This window comes from Molossus molossus, unplaced genomic scaffold (assembly GCF_014108415.1).
Source record: "Molossus molossus isolate mMolMol1 unplaced genomic scaffold, mMolMol1.p scaffold_m16_p_20, whole genome shotgun sequence".
Lineage (NCBI taxonomy): Eukaryota > Metazoa > Chordata > Mammalia > Chiroptera > Molossidae > Molossus > Molossus molossus.
Genome location: NW_023425356.1, coordinates 45,364,742 through 45,383,944, shown reverse-complemented (window position 1 = coordinate 45,383,944; position 19,203 = coordinate 45,364,742). Strand labels below are relative to the sequence as shown.

The 19,203-nt window shown below is 39.0% G+C and overlaps 1 protein-coding gene across 4 annotated transcripts in view; it reads left to right on the top strand.

The window, feature by feature from the left end:
• RALGPS2 (Ral GEF with PH domain and SH3 binding motif 2) overlaps nt 1–18,854 on the top strand; it is a 118,632-nt gene extending 99,778 nt beyond the window's left edge. For 2 of the 4 annotated variants that reach the window (XM_036272306.1, XM_036272307.1), the window contains exons 15-21: nt 1,975–2,029; nt 4,662–4,739; nt 6,326–6,431; nt 7,674–7,766; nt 11,934–12,039; nt 14,663–14,754; nt 18,484–18,854. In XM_036272306.1, the coding sequence (XP_036128199.1) occupies nt 1,975–2,029; nt 4,662–4,739; nt 6,326–6,431; nt 7,674–7,766; nt 11,934–12,039; nt 14,663–14,754; nt 18,484–18,513 (560 nt within the window). In that variant the 3' untranslated portion in view covers nt 18,514–18,854. Of the gene's footprint in view, nt 1–1,956; nt 2,030–4,661; nt 4,740–6,325; nt 6,432–7,673; nt 7,767–11,933; nt 12,040–14,662; nt 14,755–18,483 lie in introns of those variants that run through there. The other 2 variants (XM_036272308.1, XM_036272309.1) reach the window with 2 other exon arrangements.
• Nucleotides 18,855–19,203: the final 349 nt, after the last annotated feature.

Genomic DNA, 19,203 nt, shown 5'->3' with positions numbered 1-19,203 from the left:
AAGACAAGTTGGCCACCTGAAATGCATCTCTTTACTCATGCTGTAAATTGCCTGTATGCAGATGTCGATCTCAATCTGAAAAACAACACACAGAATACTTTTGCAAAATAGAAAGAAAGGACTTTTTCAGTTAAAAAAGTTGTTACACACAGAATTCTGTGTGCCACTTAAAGCAAAAAATAATTTCTTAAATTAAAGCTCTCAATTAAGTATACATATATTTGGCTTTCCCCAGCATAAATAAATTGTAATTATTATTCTATAATTTAGTTGTGTCTTCTACTTTCCACAGATGTTCTTTTGGTTACAAGATAGTGATCTAGTTAGTCATTCTGTTACAGCTAATGTCTCAGTTTGGAGACCTTTCTCTTTGAACAGGGAGAGACTAATTTAATTTTGCCTTTGTGTTTATTTTTTAATTATTCTATGACTTTTAAGTAGATAAACAGTGCAGATCATTGCATCCTTGTTTGTAAATTAAGAACATTAGATATAGGCATTACCTCCTACGGTTGTGTCTTAAAGCTTTCACACTCTGAAAAGAAAGTAAGTCTATAACCATAGATGGTAGGTGTTAATACACACACACACACACACACACACACACACACATTTCATAATCACAAAAAGGTGTTTTCATTGGTTGTAACTTTTACATACTACATTGATCTCTACCATAGAGGCTTGAGAAACTACTCTAGAGAAATTAGCCAATGCTTGGAACAATGGCCTCTAACATTTTCTGATGTGGTAGGTGTCCCAGATAACCTAAAGTAGTCTTGCTTATTGAGGGGAGGCGTATCCACTGTGAGCTTCATGCTTCTGAAGAAGCTTACATTCTCTACAAATAAGTCATACTAATTATGCTTTAATTTTCCCTCTTTATCACATAAATACAAATCAAAAGATCATCTATGAGACCCACCAGATTGCCTCCAGTTTCTCATCACACAACCAAACTGTTTCAGTGGCTGTTTATTCAGTTCTTACAAGGATGATAGCTAGTGCCATTCTAAATACTTAGAAAAGGTGTTCATCCATCACATATAATGGATACCTTGTAGAACTAGCATTTGAATCTGTCACAGAACACTAGTTGTGAGAGTCTGATAGACAGTTCAGCTTGATATACATAAGGGACCCATCAATCATTACTTTTATGAAGAGCCAGAGTTATCTTTAATATCAATCTAAGCTGTTTGGGATTCTCCAAATTCATTCCCCTTCGTTGTTTTTTGTTTTTTTAAGCTAACTTAAAACTCTTTATTTTAACTTATATTCTGACCAGAGAGATCCTAAAAAGGCAAATACTGAATTTCATTAAGCCATTTATCCTTAGGGTAAGTAATGGGTTTTAAAAGGATTACAAAAGGAAAGGGCCCGGCTGGTGTGGTTCAGTGGTTGGGCATAGACCCATGCACCAAGAGGTTGCCGGTTTAATTCCCAGTTAGGGCACATGCCCAGGTTGTGGGCCCGATCCCCAGTGGGGGCATGCAGGAGGCGGCTAGTCGATGTTCTCTCTCATCGATGTTTCTATCTCTCTCTCCTTTCTCTCTCTCTAAAAAAATCAATTCAGAAAAAAAATTATTTTTTTAAAGGAAAAGAGTGCCATGAACCACTGAGAATTTCATAATTATATTTGTCTTAAATTATGACAAACCTAACAAGGAGAAATTTTGTGCTTATGTGCGTTCTCTGGTGATATAAACGTTATTTATTAACAATGAATTTGAACTATAAATGGACATGCACAAATGTTTTATGTTAATTTATTATTTTCTTGTTGACTATATTTTGATATATTGTAAATTAAATTGAGCAGCAATATTAGAATAAAGAGTTAATATGTGGCTGTTCACCCATAAATAACATGATTCCCATTTTACAAGCACAGTTAGAGAAACTATTTTTACAATTAAAAACTCAAACTGTAATTCTGATATTTAAAAAAAATAGAATAACTTGTGATTTTAGGTAGCAGTGATGGTTCTGAACTAAGTGAAGAGACCTCATGGCCTGCTTTTGAAAGGTAAGAAAAATCATCCATTTGAACTACTTTGTGTTTTTGCCTTGTTTTTTTGTCTGTCTGAAAGTATATGAATAATATAATTCACATATGACAGTATGAATTTTAAGAGATAATATTTATTACATATCTGCAAGGGACTATTTGAGCTCCCTGCTGGTGGCAGAAATTAGAAGGTGATATTTAAGTATTGAATTGAGTCTTACCTAATAAATACATGTTTATTTGGTGGCTTGATACATGTATATGAATTTTAATATATTTAAAATAATAAACAATCATGGTCAGATTATCTACTTATGTGTTGAAAAGTAAAATTATTTTCTTTAATTCTGGTTGATTTAAGTAATTTAAGGCATTTAGTAGGATGGTCAGCTTCCTTCTCAAAGTTTGCACAGGGCACACAGATTTATGCTGAAATACTGTACCATGCTTTCCTCTCCTGTCCTTTGGCTTTAAGCTGTAAAAGCTGTCCTCAGCCTACAGCAAATGTCATGTTATATTGATCTTTCAAAATAAGACGACCTTAAAAATGTTGCCAGTGCAAATACTTGTCATTTACTGAATGTTCATTAGGGCTTTCATACTGTCTTTGATCATTTCAGTTCTGCCATTTTTATACTTATAAGATACTTGACTGTTGACCAAAATAATTGCTCTTTTTTGTATATACTAAGCAACCTAAGTTTCTGAGCAAGAGTGTCCTTTAGATTGAATTTGGAATGTCATATTAAAATTGATGGAACTGAAATATTTAGTTACCTAACTTCATATCGGTGACTTTTAATAGAAAACAATTACACTAAATATATACTTTAAATGAAACTATATTTGAATTTTTTGTTTAATTGGAAAATTATGTCCTCGTTCTTGATGACACTTTTAAAGAATTCTCACCAGTATGTGATTAAGATTTTACTTGGAAACCCAATATTTTAAAGTGATTTTAAGCTTTTCTGTACTATCAGTGTTCCTACATTTTGTTCTCCTTGTTTTGGGGGGAACAACTTAATAGTTTATTTTTGCATAGTATTTTACATGGTATCTTTCAACTTTTACTTTCAGTCTCTTTATTTGGGTTTGCCTGGAAGGGGACAACACAAGAACTGCCTCCAAGCAGATGCTGTCAATTCAAATTGTCTTGTTCTCTCCCTCTAGAACGAGCATAATGCCATCATGTTGATTATAGAGGGTGTTGTCATCTTTGTTTTTTGTTTTTTCATTTTTTGTTCAGAGACAGCGGGAGGGAGAGAGAGGAAAAGAGAGAGAGAAACATCAACGTGAAAGGGACACATCGAGTGGCTGCCACCTGCACAACCCAACCAGGGCCGGGGACAAACTGCAACCGAGGTACATGCCCTTAGCGGGAACCGAACCCAGGTCTGTCTGGACCGCAGGCCGATGCTCTAACTGCTCTAACCGCTGAGCCAAACCAGCCAGGGCGTAATCTTTAGATAAAAATATCCACAAACAAAATTGTTTCTCAGATTACTTGAGATACAAATGAGAAACCAGAGTGGAGTGGATAACCTGTTCTCATCCCAGCAGGTTCTTTTCAAAGACAATGTTCAACAGTGTTACCTTTACATCGCAAAACAGTACTTTTTTTTTTTGACAAATGTTTTGCTTTGTAGACATTTGCAGCTAAAAAAGTCTACTGTGCTTGTGCCAAGTTTAAATCAGTGGCTCTTGAAACACTGAGAGCAAATTAATGCTGCCCAGCAGAATGCAGGTGTGAAATGACAACAAGTGAATAAAGAGCTAGGATTTAAAATATTACCTTAGATAATGAACTTGAAAGCAGTACTCTGAATGTTCAACATGCCATTTTCTGTTCCTACTTCCTAGAGAGACCTCAAATATGTTGCTGCTTCAGTTGCTAAAATAATGCTTTTTGTTGCAAATATCATTTGTCAACATGCTACTTTCGGCTTTTCCCGGGCAAAGAAGTATCAGTGTCTATGTGTGTGTTTATTTTCTTTTGTTAAGTATTGCATGCCATTTTGGATAAATATTAACTCATTTTATTTTTATCACTTATTGGCTTTATCATTTATTTCAGTTGATATGGAAATAAAATAAAGACTTTACTTTTTACTCAGTTTATCTCTTTTTTGTTTTCTTGGACTTACTAAAAAGAATAGGGAGGAAAATAAAGTGTTTTGGCAACATTCATTTTAAGTTTACAGGCCACATTGCTTTTAGGTGTCTTCATAGGGACATATAATAAAAAATGAATTATTTCTATGAATCTAGGTGTCATATTTAAACTGACATCCAAGAACGGAGATAGAAACAAAACGATTTTTGAAGTATTTTTCAGGTTTTGATAGTATCCGGTTATAAACTGTTCTTTAAATATTTTAACAGATTTGTGAAAGACAATATATATCTATAAATGTATGATGTATACTAAGCAGCTATAACTATTTTTAGCATCAATAGTAAAAGAAACAAGTTTTGAAGTCTATGCTGCATGCTTTTAAAAAGGAACAGAAACAATCACATATTAACCTTTTGTGAGATTTAGAAAACTTTATTACACGAAGAACTTATTATACTGTTCTAGGTACTGATGATGTTTGTGTGAATTAAAGTATATGTAATATATACAATTTATAATGGAATCCAACAGGAACAGATTGTACCATTCTCTCGGCCCGATGACACGAATGGCACGAAATGGCCATCGAAGCCACATGAAGGCCAGCAGGTACAAGTCCCCTGCATTCAGGGGTCACAGAACTCCCCTCTGGTGTTGGTGATTGGCTTACACGGGTGTGGTCTCACATCATTTCTGTTCTTTCTCCACTAATTGGTTTAAAGACTGAAAAAACTGCCTCGGAAACTTTCCAAGATTTAATCTGGAGACTAATTTGAACTATTCTTTCTGATCCACAGAGCTAATTGCTAAAGCTTGCATCTTTATGTCACATTTTAAAATTAATTCCAAGTTGATGGCTTTTGAACTGCACAGGTCTTTCTAATGCTGCTAGTTACTGGATGAGCAATACAAAAACCCACTCATAGCCATAATCAAAGGCTACAATCAAAGAATTTACTTTGCTAATAAGTATGCATCAAATTTGCCTCTTGAAAGAACTTTTTTGATAAATTGCAGGTCCTGAATTTAGACTAGTCTACCTCATTAAATAATACTATATGTAAATGCATGTTCATTCAGTTGTTCATCTAGTTAAACTGAGTCCTTTTTCTGCACTGTATAAGCTGCAGGAAAAAATAAGGGCAATACGGATTGATTTGGGAGCTGTAGGTTAGTGGTAATGGGTAATCAACGAATTCATAATGCAGCAAAATAGCCAACTTTAGAAGAGAACTATATGTAATTTTGATGGTGTCTAATCTCATTTTGCATAGCCCCCTGAATATAAATGGCTCTAGCCTGAAGTTTCTAGTGATTTCTAGGCCTTTAAGTCACTTTGAAGACACCTAAATAATCATAAAGGGATAAATTGGCAACGCAGTTTTCATTACTGTTGTAGGAATTCTGTAGCTCAAATCAGATCACCAGAGAATGACAGATTTTCATTGGTGTGTGTGTTAATTGACTCATTTTGAAATTACTCGTTTTAAATATAGGACCTTAAATCAGTTGGGGAAAGATATTTAGATGTTTGGTTATTTTGTAATGGTTTTATTAAGATATATGGAAAGGAAATCTTGGGTTTTGGAGTTAGGCTATAATCAAACACTTATACATGGATAACATTTGAGTGTAATTAAAATTGATTGCAGAAAGCCAATTTTTAAAAATATGTTATTGCTTTTTACTTCTTTCACCTATTTTACAATTAAATTAAACATGGATTTTCTTTTTCTTTTTTCCTTATTGAGCTTTTACTATTTTTATTTTGAATTTTATATGCTAAAATACTTTTAACAAATAAAATCCTCATCTTTCCTACCAGGACTTAAAGTTTCTAATGGGGAAAAAAGTTCACAGCAATGACACAGTGTGGCATGTTAAGAAGAAAAGTCTTAAATCTTTTATTTAATCTTTACTAAAGTAAATTGCCCTATTCTTTTTCAGTTATACTTGTACAAATATGTAATAATGTCTGTGTTTTTAACCATCTGCTGATGTTGTTAATTTCCTGGTTAAATTTTGTAACAGCTTATAAATTTCACATCAATAAACCTTTATAATTATGTTTTCTCACTCTGAATAAAGTAACAAAGTTTTTAAATAAAGAGTAATTATATTTTATTTAAGTACCTACCTAAAAACTACTATACACAAAAGTTTTTACCTCTTTTTTCTTCATTTCCTTATTATAGTTCTGCAGAATCGGAAGATTTGGCAGTACATTTATACCCAGGAGCTGTTACGATTCAAGGTGTTCTCAAGAGAAAAACTTTGTTAAAGGAAGGCAAAAAGCCTAAAGTAAGATTTTATTATATTTTAACACTTCTAAAAATAGGTAAATGTATAGGACCCTACAAAATATGAAGACAACACTGAGATAAAACCAGGTACATAGTACACTTAAGTAATTTAAGGTACATCTTTGTCTCACTGTTTCTTAATTTGGATTTCAGTTCAAGCGTACATGTAGCGGCTTAAGTCAAGGCCCGCCTGTGCTTCTCTTTGCCCTGATCTATTGCTTGTTCAGAGCTGTTCCTCAGAGAACTGGAAGTACATACTGTTAAGTATTTTAGTGATAAGTTTAGGAAGAATAGAGAACAGAAAGTAATAACCCTAAAATGGAATTCAGCCAGTTTTGTTTGATCAGTTCTAAGTTGTTTAACTCAGTAATGAAGTTTTATTTCCCACATGAAATAGAACTCAGGTATTAAATGTTCTCCGAACCATAATTATGTACCTATATTTTAAAGTTTGATGGACAGCGCTTTCCCACGTAACTCAGAAGTTGTTTTTCCCCAGCAGCAGCAGCACAGTAGTTTGGTGACTGAAGAAAGATCTTTTCTTTTCTCAAACAACACTACATCTAATTTGGAATAAAAACTTGGATATATATCCGCACTTAAAGTTTTTAAAGATAAGGAGAGCTTCTTAAAATATAAAAATCGTTTACATCCGAGTGATCTGGGTTTTGTTGCTTACATTACAATCAGGAAGCTACACCAGGCCAGCTCGTGAACTAAGAACAGGCATGACCGCACCTGCCGTGTGCCACGTGCCAGGAACGGCAGTGGGCGTGCCGCTGAGGAGAAGGGCCCTGGGAAGGGCGGTGGGGTGGGCCTGGTGGGGTGCAGCAAGTGTGGCTGGGGAGAGAAGGTGGTTAGATGGACCAGGGTTGGGTTGTGTCGGGGAAGCAGGCAGTGCGATGGTTTGGAAGGCGATGGGCATAGTGCTGGACTGTGTACTGAACACGAAGAAAGGGAGAGGGGACATGGGTCGGGGAGACCGTGGCAATACTAGATAGTATTAAAAAGTGATAGGATTCTTGATGAGGTCGAGAATTATCTGAACGTCAGTACTACTGGCGCATATTAAGTGGAAGTGATAGGAATACTTGAGGTAAAGATTTCAGAAGCGATGCAACCCCAGGCCGAGGCTGAGATGGCTGATGGGGAGCCGAGCTCAGGACCACGGACGGACTGGGAGGTGACCGCTGACAGGCCAGCAGCATTGTAGTCATGCGCTCGTGTGTGTCCTCTCCAGGTAGCGTCTTGGACAAAATATTGGGCGGCTTTGTGTGGAACCCAACTTTTTTACTACGCTGCCAAGTCTCTGAAGGCGACAGAAAGAAAACATGTAAGTATCCTTCCTGAAAGTTCGCAGTTTCACAGCCTCCTCGTGGCTGTAAGGAAAGTAGCCTGTCCCGCCAGGTGGCTCAGTGGGCTGGAGCATCATCCCTACACCAAAAAGGTTTCGGGTCTGATTCCCGGTCAGGGCACATGCCTGGGTTGGGGGTTCAGTCCAATGTTTCTCTCTCTCATCAGTATTTCTCTTTCTCTCTCTTTCGCCCTCCCCCTCCCCCTTTTCCTCTCCCCCTCTCTCTTTTCTTCTCTCTAAAGTCAGTAAACATATCCTCAGGTAAGGATTAAGAAATAGTAATAATAAAAGCACACAAAGTAGTACTAATGGAATGCAACCATTTTGATTTTTCTCCATATTCTAATCCAGAAGTTCTCACACCTTTCTTATTTGAGTACTGTGATGGAAATATTTTTATGTTGTTAGACCATTCCAAGGAAAGTCTTGGAATAACTTACATATTTTGAAGTTTCTTTTTTGAAGTGTAGAATCTTTCTGTAAATCTTTTTTGTATGCTGTTTGTTTTTATATACCAGTGATATATCTTTGAAAGGAAGAATAATTTTCCATGATTTGTTAATCAAATCTCTTTGAGAGGAATTTTATTTCTAAATCATATGTTTTGTAGGGGAATGAAATTGTTTACCATATTGAGGAAAGGTAAGCCACTAAAAAAAATTAAGCCTTTTTACTACTTCTAAATTTACCCAGATAACACTACAGAATTCTTTATCCTCACAGTTAGCCCTTTAATCAAACCAGAGGTGTGTAATGAGCACATTTTTGGTTTAAGTGAAGGTGGAAAGTGTGGTGAGCTCCCCCGGGCTCTGTCAGCCACACCCACAGGGTCACTGCTGAAGTTCACGGTGGTCACCGCCTGCTGTTCGTCAGTTCACCGTACATTTCCTTGGACAGCACGTTGCTTCATTTCTAACTCTACCTGAAGAGAATCATACAGTCTTCAGCACTGGCTTTTTTGTTCACTGTTACAGTTGTTTAGATGGAGTTCTCACATTGAGGTAGAGGACTTTTTTTTTTTTCTTTTAATTCTGGAAAAATTGACCAAAATGACCACGTACCCAACAAAGTTACATACACTAGTTTCACTAAAATGGTTTGCAGAGTAGTTGCTTCTGGTCAGTATTGTACTCAAAGAGGGGAAAAATTGATGGAGCTCAGTTAAATCCCTTGTCTTCAGGTACAGTTAACTCTTGACAGCTGCTTTGAGACACTTGGTTGGATTTCACTTAGTGGATGATTATGAAGAAGTAGCTATTCAAAATAAAATAGTTTTTTTGTCTTACCTTTATAAAGAAGTCACATTAGAGAACTAATAACTAAATTTGTCATCTACTGCATATGTTAAATATCTTTTTGTGTTTGGTGTTGCCACTCAGTAATATCATATTATGATGGTTTGGGTTTTTAATTATATGATGTTTCTGATAAGTAATATATATATAAGATATTCAGAAATTAGAGCGCGGTTGGCTGTGAGGAAATTAAATCAAATACCAAAGAACTGGGCTATATTACTCATCATTTTAGTTAATACAGTTAAGATTAAAAAAAGAATTATAAGAGCAACATAGAGGGTATAGACTAGGTCCATGTTTATATTTAATATGTATTTTAGGATAGAAGAGATGTGATACAGAATAAAAGCAATAAAGGAAAAAATAATTATCAAACAAAATTTAAATACAAATTGAAAGAAAATATTGGCTATATGTAAGCAGCAGATAAAGAATTAAAATCTTTAAATAAACACAGCACCACCTATGTAGAGTTCTTGCCAAAAATTTTACCTGAATCTAATGGTGATGAAGCCATCAAATCCAGGTTGTGGGACAGTCTCAGGATAACTGGCTTGCTTTCTTAAGACCAGACTGGACCGGTGGAGTTGGGTACAGGGGGGAGCACTGTTTTAGATTAAGAGAGACTAGCATCTTGACAGCTCAGTGCATTGTATGGGCCTTGGCTGAATCCTGGAGGTAGTTTCTTTTTTTTTTAGGTATGAAGGTCATGATTGAGACAATTGAAGAAATTTTAATTTGGACTTTATTTGGTTGTATGCCCGCCACTCCAGCCGAGGCTGCCGCATTGTGGCCTCGCCTGCGCACTCTGGCTTAGAACTTCTGGAGTCGGCCCCTTAAGTTCCACTTCAGACCCTCCTGGAATTCTTCCCGAAATGACACTGAATCTCTAGGTCATTTTAAGGACAATTGAAATCTTGACAACAGCGAACCTTTTTCTTCATCTCCATTGATGTTCCTATATGTCTTTTACCTGTTACACTATCCGGCATGTCTTTTGTTACATGTATTCCTAGGAACCTTCCTCATAAATAACTTTTCTATTTCTAGGGTATAGTGTTACAGTTGACTTTCCTGTTGATCTTTCTGGTGCATCCTTGCTAGTGTTTCTTCTTAGTTTGGTAGGTTTGGGTGGGTTTTCTGAGTAGATAATATTATCGGTGAGTAATGCCAGTTTTCTTTCGTCCTCACTTTTTACTTCTTTTTTATCTTACTCAGCTGACTGCTTAGCCATGGTGGGCATCCTTATCTTAGTACTGATTTTGAAATATTTTTAGCTTCTTACCCTTAAGTGTGTGTGTTACAGGGTTTTGGTTTTGTGTTTTGTTTTGTTTTTTGCTCTTTCTGCTTTGTTTTGTCTGGGTCTGGTGTGAGTTTGTTGTTTATTTGGCAGATACTCCAGTTGAATTAGGAAATGCACTTCTACTCCTAGTCTGTCACAAATACGCATTTATAGTTTATCAAATGCTTTTATTTTACGTCATCTGAGTTGATATTTTCTCTCTTACTCTGTTAATATGGTGGTTTACCTAAATAATTTTTCTAAAGTTGAGCTCACTTTTTTGAAATAAACCCAACTTAGCTGCTTTAATTGACTTCTAACATTAAACCAACCTCACATTCCTGGGATAAATCCAATTTGGTCATCATGTATCAGCTTTTTGTATACTGCTGCATTCAGGTTGCCAATATTTTATTTAAATTTTTTATTTTGTTCATGAAAGAGTAACCTAATTTTTTGTTCTTTTATAACAGCTCTTTTTTTGTTACTAAAGTGTAACTTTAAAAAACTAGGAAAGTAACAAGCATGCTAAGAATAATGTTTTCATGTATATTATTAAGAATTGTCTAGTAACACTGCTGGTTTATGAAATCATCAGGGTTAAGAGAACACCCCTACTACATCGTACACCTTAAATTTACACAATATTCTAAGTCAGTTATATCTGTAAACAGGGGGTTGGGAGAGAGAGCATCTCTATTAAAATGCAGCTGTGTTTCCTCTAAGAAAGGGGTGAAGGGTAGCACAGTGACAGACCAAACGACATAGATGAACTTTATCAGTCTGTTTGTTTGTTTGTTTATCCTCACCCGAGGATATTTTTCCATTTTTTGTACAGATAGAGTGGGAGGGAGAGAGCGAGAGAGAGAGAAACATCGATGTGAAAGGGACACATCGAGTGGCTGCCACCCGCACAACCAACCAGGGCCGGGGACAAACTACAACCGAAGTACGTGCCCTTAGCGGGAACTGAACCCGGGTCTCTCCGGACAGTAGGCCGACGCTCTAACCACTGTGCCAAACCGGCCAGGGCAACGTTTGTTTGTTTTTTATCTATCCTCAATCGAGAACATTTTTCCATTTTTTGTTCAGGTAGAGTGGGAGGGACAGAGAGGAAGAAAGAGAGAAAAACATCAACATGAAAGGGACACATCGAATGGCTGCCTCCTGCACGACCCAACCAGGGCCGGGGACAAACTGCAACCGAGGCACGTGCCCTTAGAGGGAACTGAATCCGAGTCTCTGTGGACCGCAGGCCGACGCTCTAACCGCTGAGCCAAACCGGCCAGGGCATCTTATCAGTCTGTTAACAGGGCATGCTCTTTGGGCGGACAGCAGGCCAGTCAGGAGCTGATGAAGAGCTGACACTGGGAAAGGTCTGGAAAGCAGGAGAGCACCTCCCCGAGGCGAGCAGGGCGGACTTTCCTAGCAAACGGCCCTGACACCTGAGCCTGGAGTCACAGATCTCACCTCTCACTGGGCGGCGCTGAAGACATGCTCCTTGTCACTTACATTTTGCTGAGGATGATCCGCAAGATAACTGCTAACCTTCTTTCTGTCTCTCAGTTCAAATCAACATCGAATAAGAACGTATCTGTGGTGGGATGGATGGTGATGATGGCTGATGACCCGGAGCATCCCGACCTCTTCCTGCTCACGGACTCGGAGAAAGGTGAGTCATTAGCCTGACCAGGAAGGTGCTACGTTTAGGTCACTTTCAGTAAGCCAGAGCCTGGTTTAACTCGGTTCATACTTGACTGGGAGAAGGTTTGTGTAGTTCCATCTTTTTGGAAATATTTTCGTCACATAGTGTATAGTAATGATATCAGTATTTGTAGTTATCAATTACTATTTATTAATTGCTTATTTAATATACTTATCTTCTCTGCTGCAGGAGCATAAGCTTGAAATTAAAAGTCCACATGCTCCCTAGAGAGCTAATAGCCAGGAAGGGAAGAAGGGAGGGAGGAGGGGAGGGAGGGAACGGGGGGCTCTGAGAACTGGGCCCCGGCCCCCCGAAAGCTCTGCGGCCTGACGTGTGCACAGTGCCCTCATTTGTGCCCTGGCCTGAACTGTTATTCTCACGTTCTGAGTGTGGCAGAAGTTTCCTTTAAAAGATTTTTATTCCATTACCTTTAATAAAATTAATTGCTTATTTGACTCAAAGCACTTTCTAAAGAAGTACAATTTTAATTATACTTTGCTTATAACACAGTAGAGGCATTTATGAATAAAATTATTGGCTGTTGCCCTGGCCGGTTTGGCTCAGCAGTCAGAGCGTTGGCCTGCGGTCCAGAGAGACCCAGGTTCGGTTCCCGCTAAGGGCACGTACCTCGGTTGCAGTCTGTCCTTGGCCCTGGTTGGTCGTGCGGGTGGCAGCCACTCGATGTGTCCCTTTCAAGTCGATGTTTCTCTCTCTCTCTTTCTCTCTCTTCCTCTCTCCTTCTCACTCTATCCGAACAGAAGATGGGAAAGTGTCCTCGGGTGAGGATTAGAAAAAAAAATTATTGGCTGTTGACTGTGGGAGCAAGGTGGAGGGTAGCTACAGTATCACACAGCTCCGGGCTCTGCCCCTGCGTGTGGGACCTCAGGCAGCTGGCAGACAGGGCCTGCGGTGGTGGCCGCTCTTCCCCACGACGCCTGCGGCTGGTACCAGCCAGGAACCACTCGCACAGACACTGCGTTCCAGACCGTGCAGTTCTGTACTGACCTCTGTTTGTTCAGAACTGCATTTCCTATCAACAGATAGTCTGCTTGCAGGGTATTGTGGTGTCTTAAGTAAAAATGTGAGCAAAATATGTTGGACACAGAAAAAAATAGTAATTGTGGCCAGCTTAGTTGTAGAAATGCCTTCTGTTTAGATTGCGCTGATGGCCCTGGCCGGTTTGGCTTAGCGGTTGGAGCGTCGGCCTGCGGTCCTGAGAGACCCGGGTTCGGTTCCCGCTAAGGGCACGTACCTCAGCTATAGTTTGTCCCCGGCCCTGGTCGGTCGTGCGGGTGGCAGCCACTCGATGTGTCCCTTTCACATCGATGTTTCCCTCTCTCTCTCCCTCCCGCTCTATGTACAAACAAATGGAAAAATGTCCTCAGGTGAGGATAAAGAAAGAAAAAAATTGTAGATTGCGCTGATGTGTGCATCTGAGTTCAGCAAGCAAAACAGTATTCTTTTTTTTGAATCCTCACCTGAGGATATTTTTCTGTTTATCATCAGATAGAGTGGGAGAGGGGGGGAGAGAGAGACATTGACGTGAGAGAGACACATCGGTTGGTTGCCTCCCGAACGACCCCAGCCAGGGCCAGTGAAGAGCTACAACCGAAGTGCATGCCCTTGACTGGAATCGAACCCAAGACTCATTGTTCCGTGGTTCAGCATTCTAACCCCTGAGCAAAACCATTAAGAGCGCAAAACAGTATTTTAATTTTAATAATTAAATATTTGGTGAAGCCAAACCATTGCTTCTGAAGGTGAAAATGTTCTTCGAGTGTTAAAATCTAAAGGAAAAGCTGTATGATGCCTGAATGCAGATTAGGCTCCTGGGCCACTGAATGTAGTTATAAAGAAGAGTAGAAGTTGGTGAGAATTGGGAAATAAGAACTTTGGTCAACAAAAGAAGGAAATAAAGCTCAAATTAAGGCAGGGTATAGTACATGAATCCTTCTTTTTCTCCGTTTATCACCTTAATACATATAACCATATCAAAGTCCTTGTTATGTGTCAGCCTTGAAGTAGAGTCAACATCAGGTTTACTAAACACACACAACATAGATGAATTTCTAATTTCCTGAGAGAAGGGTGCCTTCTCCTATTTTCCCTGAAAGCCCTTTAATAGGCCTGGAAACCTGTGGTAGTTCTGACAGATGTAACTAAGAACTAAAGGCCAGCTGGGATAGGGTTAGCTGATCAGTCCTTTCTTCACCTTAAATAGCTAATGTCTAAGTAGTAAACATTTAGTGTTGAAGTATTTTGGCCTGTGAAAGCTTCACGTTAACATCTCCTAACGGTTAGATCATCTAAGCAGCATTGGTCGCTGGTTGCTGCACCTCATCCACACGGACAAATCTAGAGAGAGCCCAGCAACTATATTTAGATACAGTTTACTCAAAAGAACACTTAAGGAGCCAAAATTACTTCTCTCCCAGTCCACAAACAGCAAAACTAACTTTCTGCGTAAGGACGTCAGGGGAATGTAGCCGGGAGAACTCTCTGGATTGGGAAACCGGGTGCTGGAGAAACAATTCTGTGTGTCAGAGTCCTCATGTTTTTATTATTTCCCCCTTGTTTTTGATCATTTTAGGAAATTCATACAAGTTTCAGGCGGGCAATAGGATGAACGCGATGCTGTGGTTTAAGCATCTGAGTGCCGCCTGCCGAAGCAACAAACCACAGGTGAGCACTCTCTTCACCCTCAGATCCGCAGCCCTGCCTGCGGTTGAGAGTTCCAAAGAGAAGGGGGTAGACTGATTTTCTGGATTAGATGGGAACATGGTTTTGTTTTTATTCTTTTTCTTGTTGACAGTAGTTAACAAGACATAAAGTCTACATTTTAGTGAAGTGGTCAATGAACAAATAACAAAATTTCAAATAATGAAAACTAGACAAGAAAATAAAATAGAATTATGTGATACAAAGTGATGGGAGTAGAGACATTTTAAATACATAAGAGTGCGCAGCAAAGAGCTCCCTAAGGAGATGACGTTGGCATGGATGACAAGAAGGAACGGCCGTGTGAAAATTAGGGGCAGAGTCCAGCAGGGGAAGCCGGCAGAGACCCTGGAGCTGCGTGCGCTGAAGGTAACACGCGGCCCTGCTGCTTGAGGAAGCAAGAGGCACATTCATTCCGAGTCACCCGCTTGTTCTAGTGACAGCTCGGTGTGGCTTTCTGTGGCTGCAGTGGAACCCAAAACCATTTGGATTTTTTTTGTTTTTATTTTACTGAAACAAAGGCTTTCAGCTGCAAAGAAGAATAAATCCAAGGTGGTGTTTTCCCCAAGCCCTGTCATAGATTTAAAGTTGAACCACAAATTGGTTGAACAGACATAAAATAAACACAACTGCAGTTATGGAAATCTCTATAGACTTTTTAGACCAGTTTTTAGCTGAATATATATGAGAATCACTGGCTTAAGATACTGAAATACAGTGTTATCAGTAGCTAATTTTGCATAACATAATTTACTGTGTAAATTTATAAAGCTTATAAAAGTATTTTTTTACCCTGTGAAATCAGGACTCCTTTTATGACAGGGAGGCTCTAAGGCTCAGAGATGCTAAGTGACCTATTCAGGGTCAAACAAGTAAAAAGTGGTGAATCTGAGATATAAACTGTCTTCATTCGAAGTATTATCGGGGTGGACCTTGTTTGCCTATAATTTTTATTTCAAATACATATAAAAGACTAATAGCAGTATTTGGTACCATTTTTAGCAATCTCCATTAAAGACATGAAATGCCATTGAGCAAAAATTACTTTCTTGCACTTGTCAAGTTAGTGTCGGACTGAATGGAAGACTTCTTTTCCTTGACTAAGTTTGTTAGGACTCAGCACCACGCTATACCCTTTATTTAAATGTAGCTTAAAGGGTTTTTGGGGTTTTTTTTGTTCATCTTCACCCAAGGATATTTTTTCCATTAATTTTTTTAGAAAGGGTATAATGGGGGGAGGGATACATCGATGTGAGAGAGACTCATCGATTGGTTGCCTCCCGAACTCACCCCAATGGGGGCTGGAGATTGAACCTGCAACCCAGGTATGTTTTCTTGAGTGGTGCATGGGCTATCATGTCATTTTTTTTAAATCTCAGATTTCAAGATTAATCTAGACATTGTGTGTGTATACCAGCATAGAGGTTCAATTATTTTTACTATGTTAGTGAACCTTCTTGCTGAACAAGTCAGCTAGATGTGTATAAATGGCTTTTGTTGGTTTGCTTGTTTCTAGACTTACAAGAATCAGAGTAGTGGCAAATTTAATAGAAGCTATGATGTTTGAATATTTCAAAGATTCTGATTGACTTAAATACAATACCTTAAACCACATTCAGGCAACTTAGGAGGAAATGAAACTTTTACTTTATTTAAATATGGGTTTCTTATGACCAGACCTGAGAGTTTATACTTTCTCTTAAGCCTTTGAGCATTTGCATTGTATTTGATTTATAATTCAGTTACGACTATATTGTCAAATAATTTTTCATTCAGAAGCTGACACGTGTAGGAGGTTCATTTTTTTTTAGTATCTTAGGTTTTCAAAAAAAGATTCCTGAAGAGCGAGAGCAGTTACGCTCTTTTAAAGACAGAGAAATGGCCACTGGTGTGTGAATATCTATGAGCACAACTCTGAAAATTTGGTGGTAAAAGTTAGGAGCATTTTCTAAACATGGTGAAACCCTTTTTCAGTCCTTGACTAGAGAACTCATCAAATAATTTTAGAAAATAAAATACTCATATGTTTCAAAGAATTATTGTTGAATTTCAGAGTCATGAAGTTAGATCAGAATTCATCTAATACCGAGTTTTATTCTTCATACTTATTTTCCTAATGATTTCACAAATAAATGTGTAGTAAGGTTTGTTATAAAATTATCTGTTCTGGATTTGAAAATTTGCATGTAGGAATTCATTCTAATACTTTTTTTTTTTTTTTTTGTCATTACTGGAGGGCACTTTTGCATTTATCTTCATATAGAGCAGGAGGGAGAGAGGGAGGAAGAGAGAGAGAAAGAGAGAGAAAAACATTGATGTGAGAGAGACACATTAACTGGTTGCCACCCACACAACCCCAACTGGGGCCTGGGACAAACTACATCCAAGGCACATGCCCCTAGCGGGAACCGAACCGGGGACTCTCTGGTCCGCGGGCTGATGCTCTAACCGCTGAGCAAAACTGACCAGGGCTCATTCTGATACTTAATAAATGTTAACAAGCATGTTTGTCTGGAATCTCCTCCCACTAAGAGCCATACTTATTCACTCAGAGAACATTTCCTGAGCTCCTTGTCTTAGACAGGAAAGATGCTGTCGTCACCTTTCTCCATCCAAATTTCAGTTTACTAGAAAAGGAATTAATTCATCTCAGTGATTTTCTCCAAAAATGTTCTAGTGTCTTTTATTGATTATTCTTAAATGATTTCATTACTTTCTATCACATTCCTTTTTTTAAAAAAGATATTTTAGCCCTGGTCAGTGTGGCTCAGTTGGATGTCACGTGATGTGCAGAAAGTTCGCCAGTTCAATTCCTGGTCAGGGCACATGCCAGGGTTGTGGGCTCTATTCCCAGTGTGGGGCATGCAGGAGGTGGCCAATCGATGTTCTGCTCTCAAATAGATGTTTCTCTTTCTCTCCCCCTCTCCCTTCCTCTCTCTCCAAAAATCCATTTAAAAATATATTTTTGCTCTGGCCGGTTTTGCTCAGCAGTTAGAGCGTCAGCCCTTGGACCGAAGAGTCACGGGTTTGATTCTGGTTTGATTCCGGTCAAGGGCATGTACCTCTGTTGCTGTTAGATCCCCGGCCCTGGTTGGGTCATGCTGGAGGCAACCAGTGGATGTGTCTCTCTCACATCTGATGTTTCTCTCTCTCTCCCTCTCTCTCCCACTCTATCTGAAAAAAATCAGTGGAAGAATATCCTCAGGTGAGGATTAAAAAAATTAAATGCTATCAGTTTGTAGATGGACCTACAGGGTATTATGCTCAGTGAAATAAGTCAGGCAGAGAAAGACAAATACCATATGATTTCACTTACATGTGGAATCTAAAAAAACAAAATAAATTAACAAATAAAACAGAAACAGACTCATTGATACAGAAAACACTGATGGATGCCGGAGGGGAGGGGGTGAGGGTGAGGTGGGAAAGGTGAAGGGATTGAGAGGTACAGATTGACAGTCACAGAGTAGTCCTGGGCTATAAAGTACAGCACAAGGAATACAGGCAGTAACACAGTAATAACTGCATGGTGCCAGGTGGGTACTAAACTTATCGGCGAGATCCCCTCATAAGTTATAAATGTCTAATCATGGGATTGTACACCTGAAACTAATATAATATTGAATGTCAGTTGTAATTGAAAATTTTTAATAAAAATAGATACTGTTGTTGTATAATGCTTATATTTTTTAGGTTCCTACAAACTTGATGACTTTCGAGTAAGAGCCGAAGGAAGAAGGGAGGTGAACTGCTGCCCCAGCGTGCGAGCAGGGACCTGGTGGGCGAGCGCCAGCTAATCACCAGCCCTGGCGGGGGCGCCCGGAGCTTCCATCCCAGCCTCCGGAGTTCTGAACCAAAAAGCACTCATTCCGGGGAGTGACGCGAGACATTCCCAGAGAGCCAATCGGAGGTGCGAAACAAACTGCCATGGACCATGCTCATCTCTGAACTGACCTGTGGAAACCACTGCCTTAAAAGAACGAAAGGAAAACCAACACAATACACCAAATAGTGTGTGTGAATCTCCTGGCGGTGCTGTGCTTGGAATAGATCATAGCTTATTTGCATTTCTCTGAACTTTGTGCTAATTTGGGGGGGAGAGGTCGCCTTTTTTAGACACACTTGAAAAAGGAAAAACAGGTTTCTAGCGGGTTGCATCCAGAGCTGGTTTTGAACCACTGTAAAGGAATCTGACGAGCAGCGTTTACCAGCAGCCTCCCCACAGCTTGCTCGCCCCTGGGCTGCTGTGGCCCTCCAGCTCCCCGCACAGGGGGCCTAGAAATCCAAGTTGTTGGGACTTTGTTTGGGACTTGGGGAGGGTTTTGTTTGGTTTTGGATGAGGGAAGGTATTTTTAAACACTAAACTTCTGAGATTTAGGACTGTATGGGGAACACAACTTCCTGCAGGAGGTA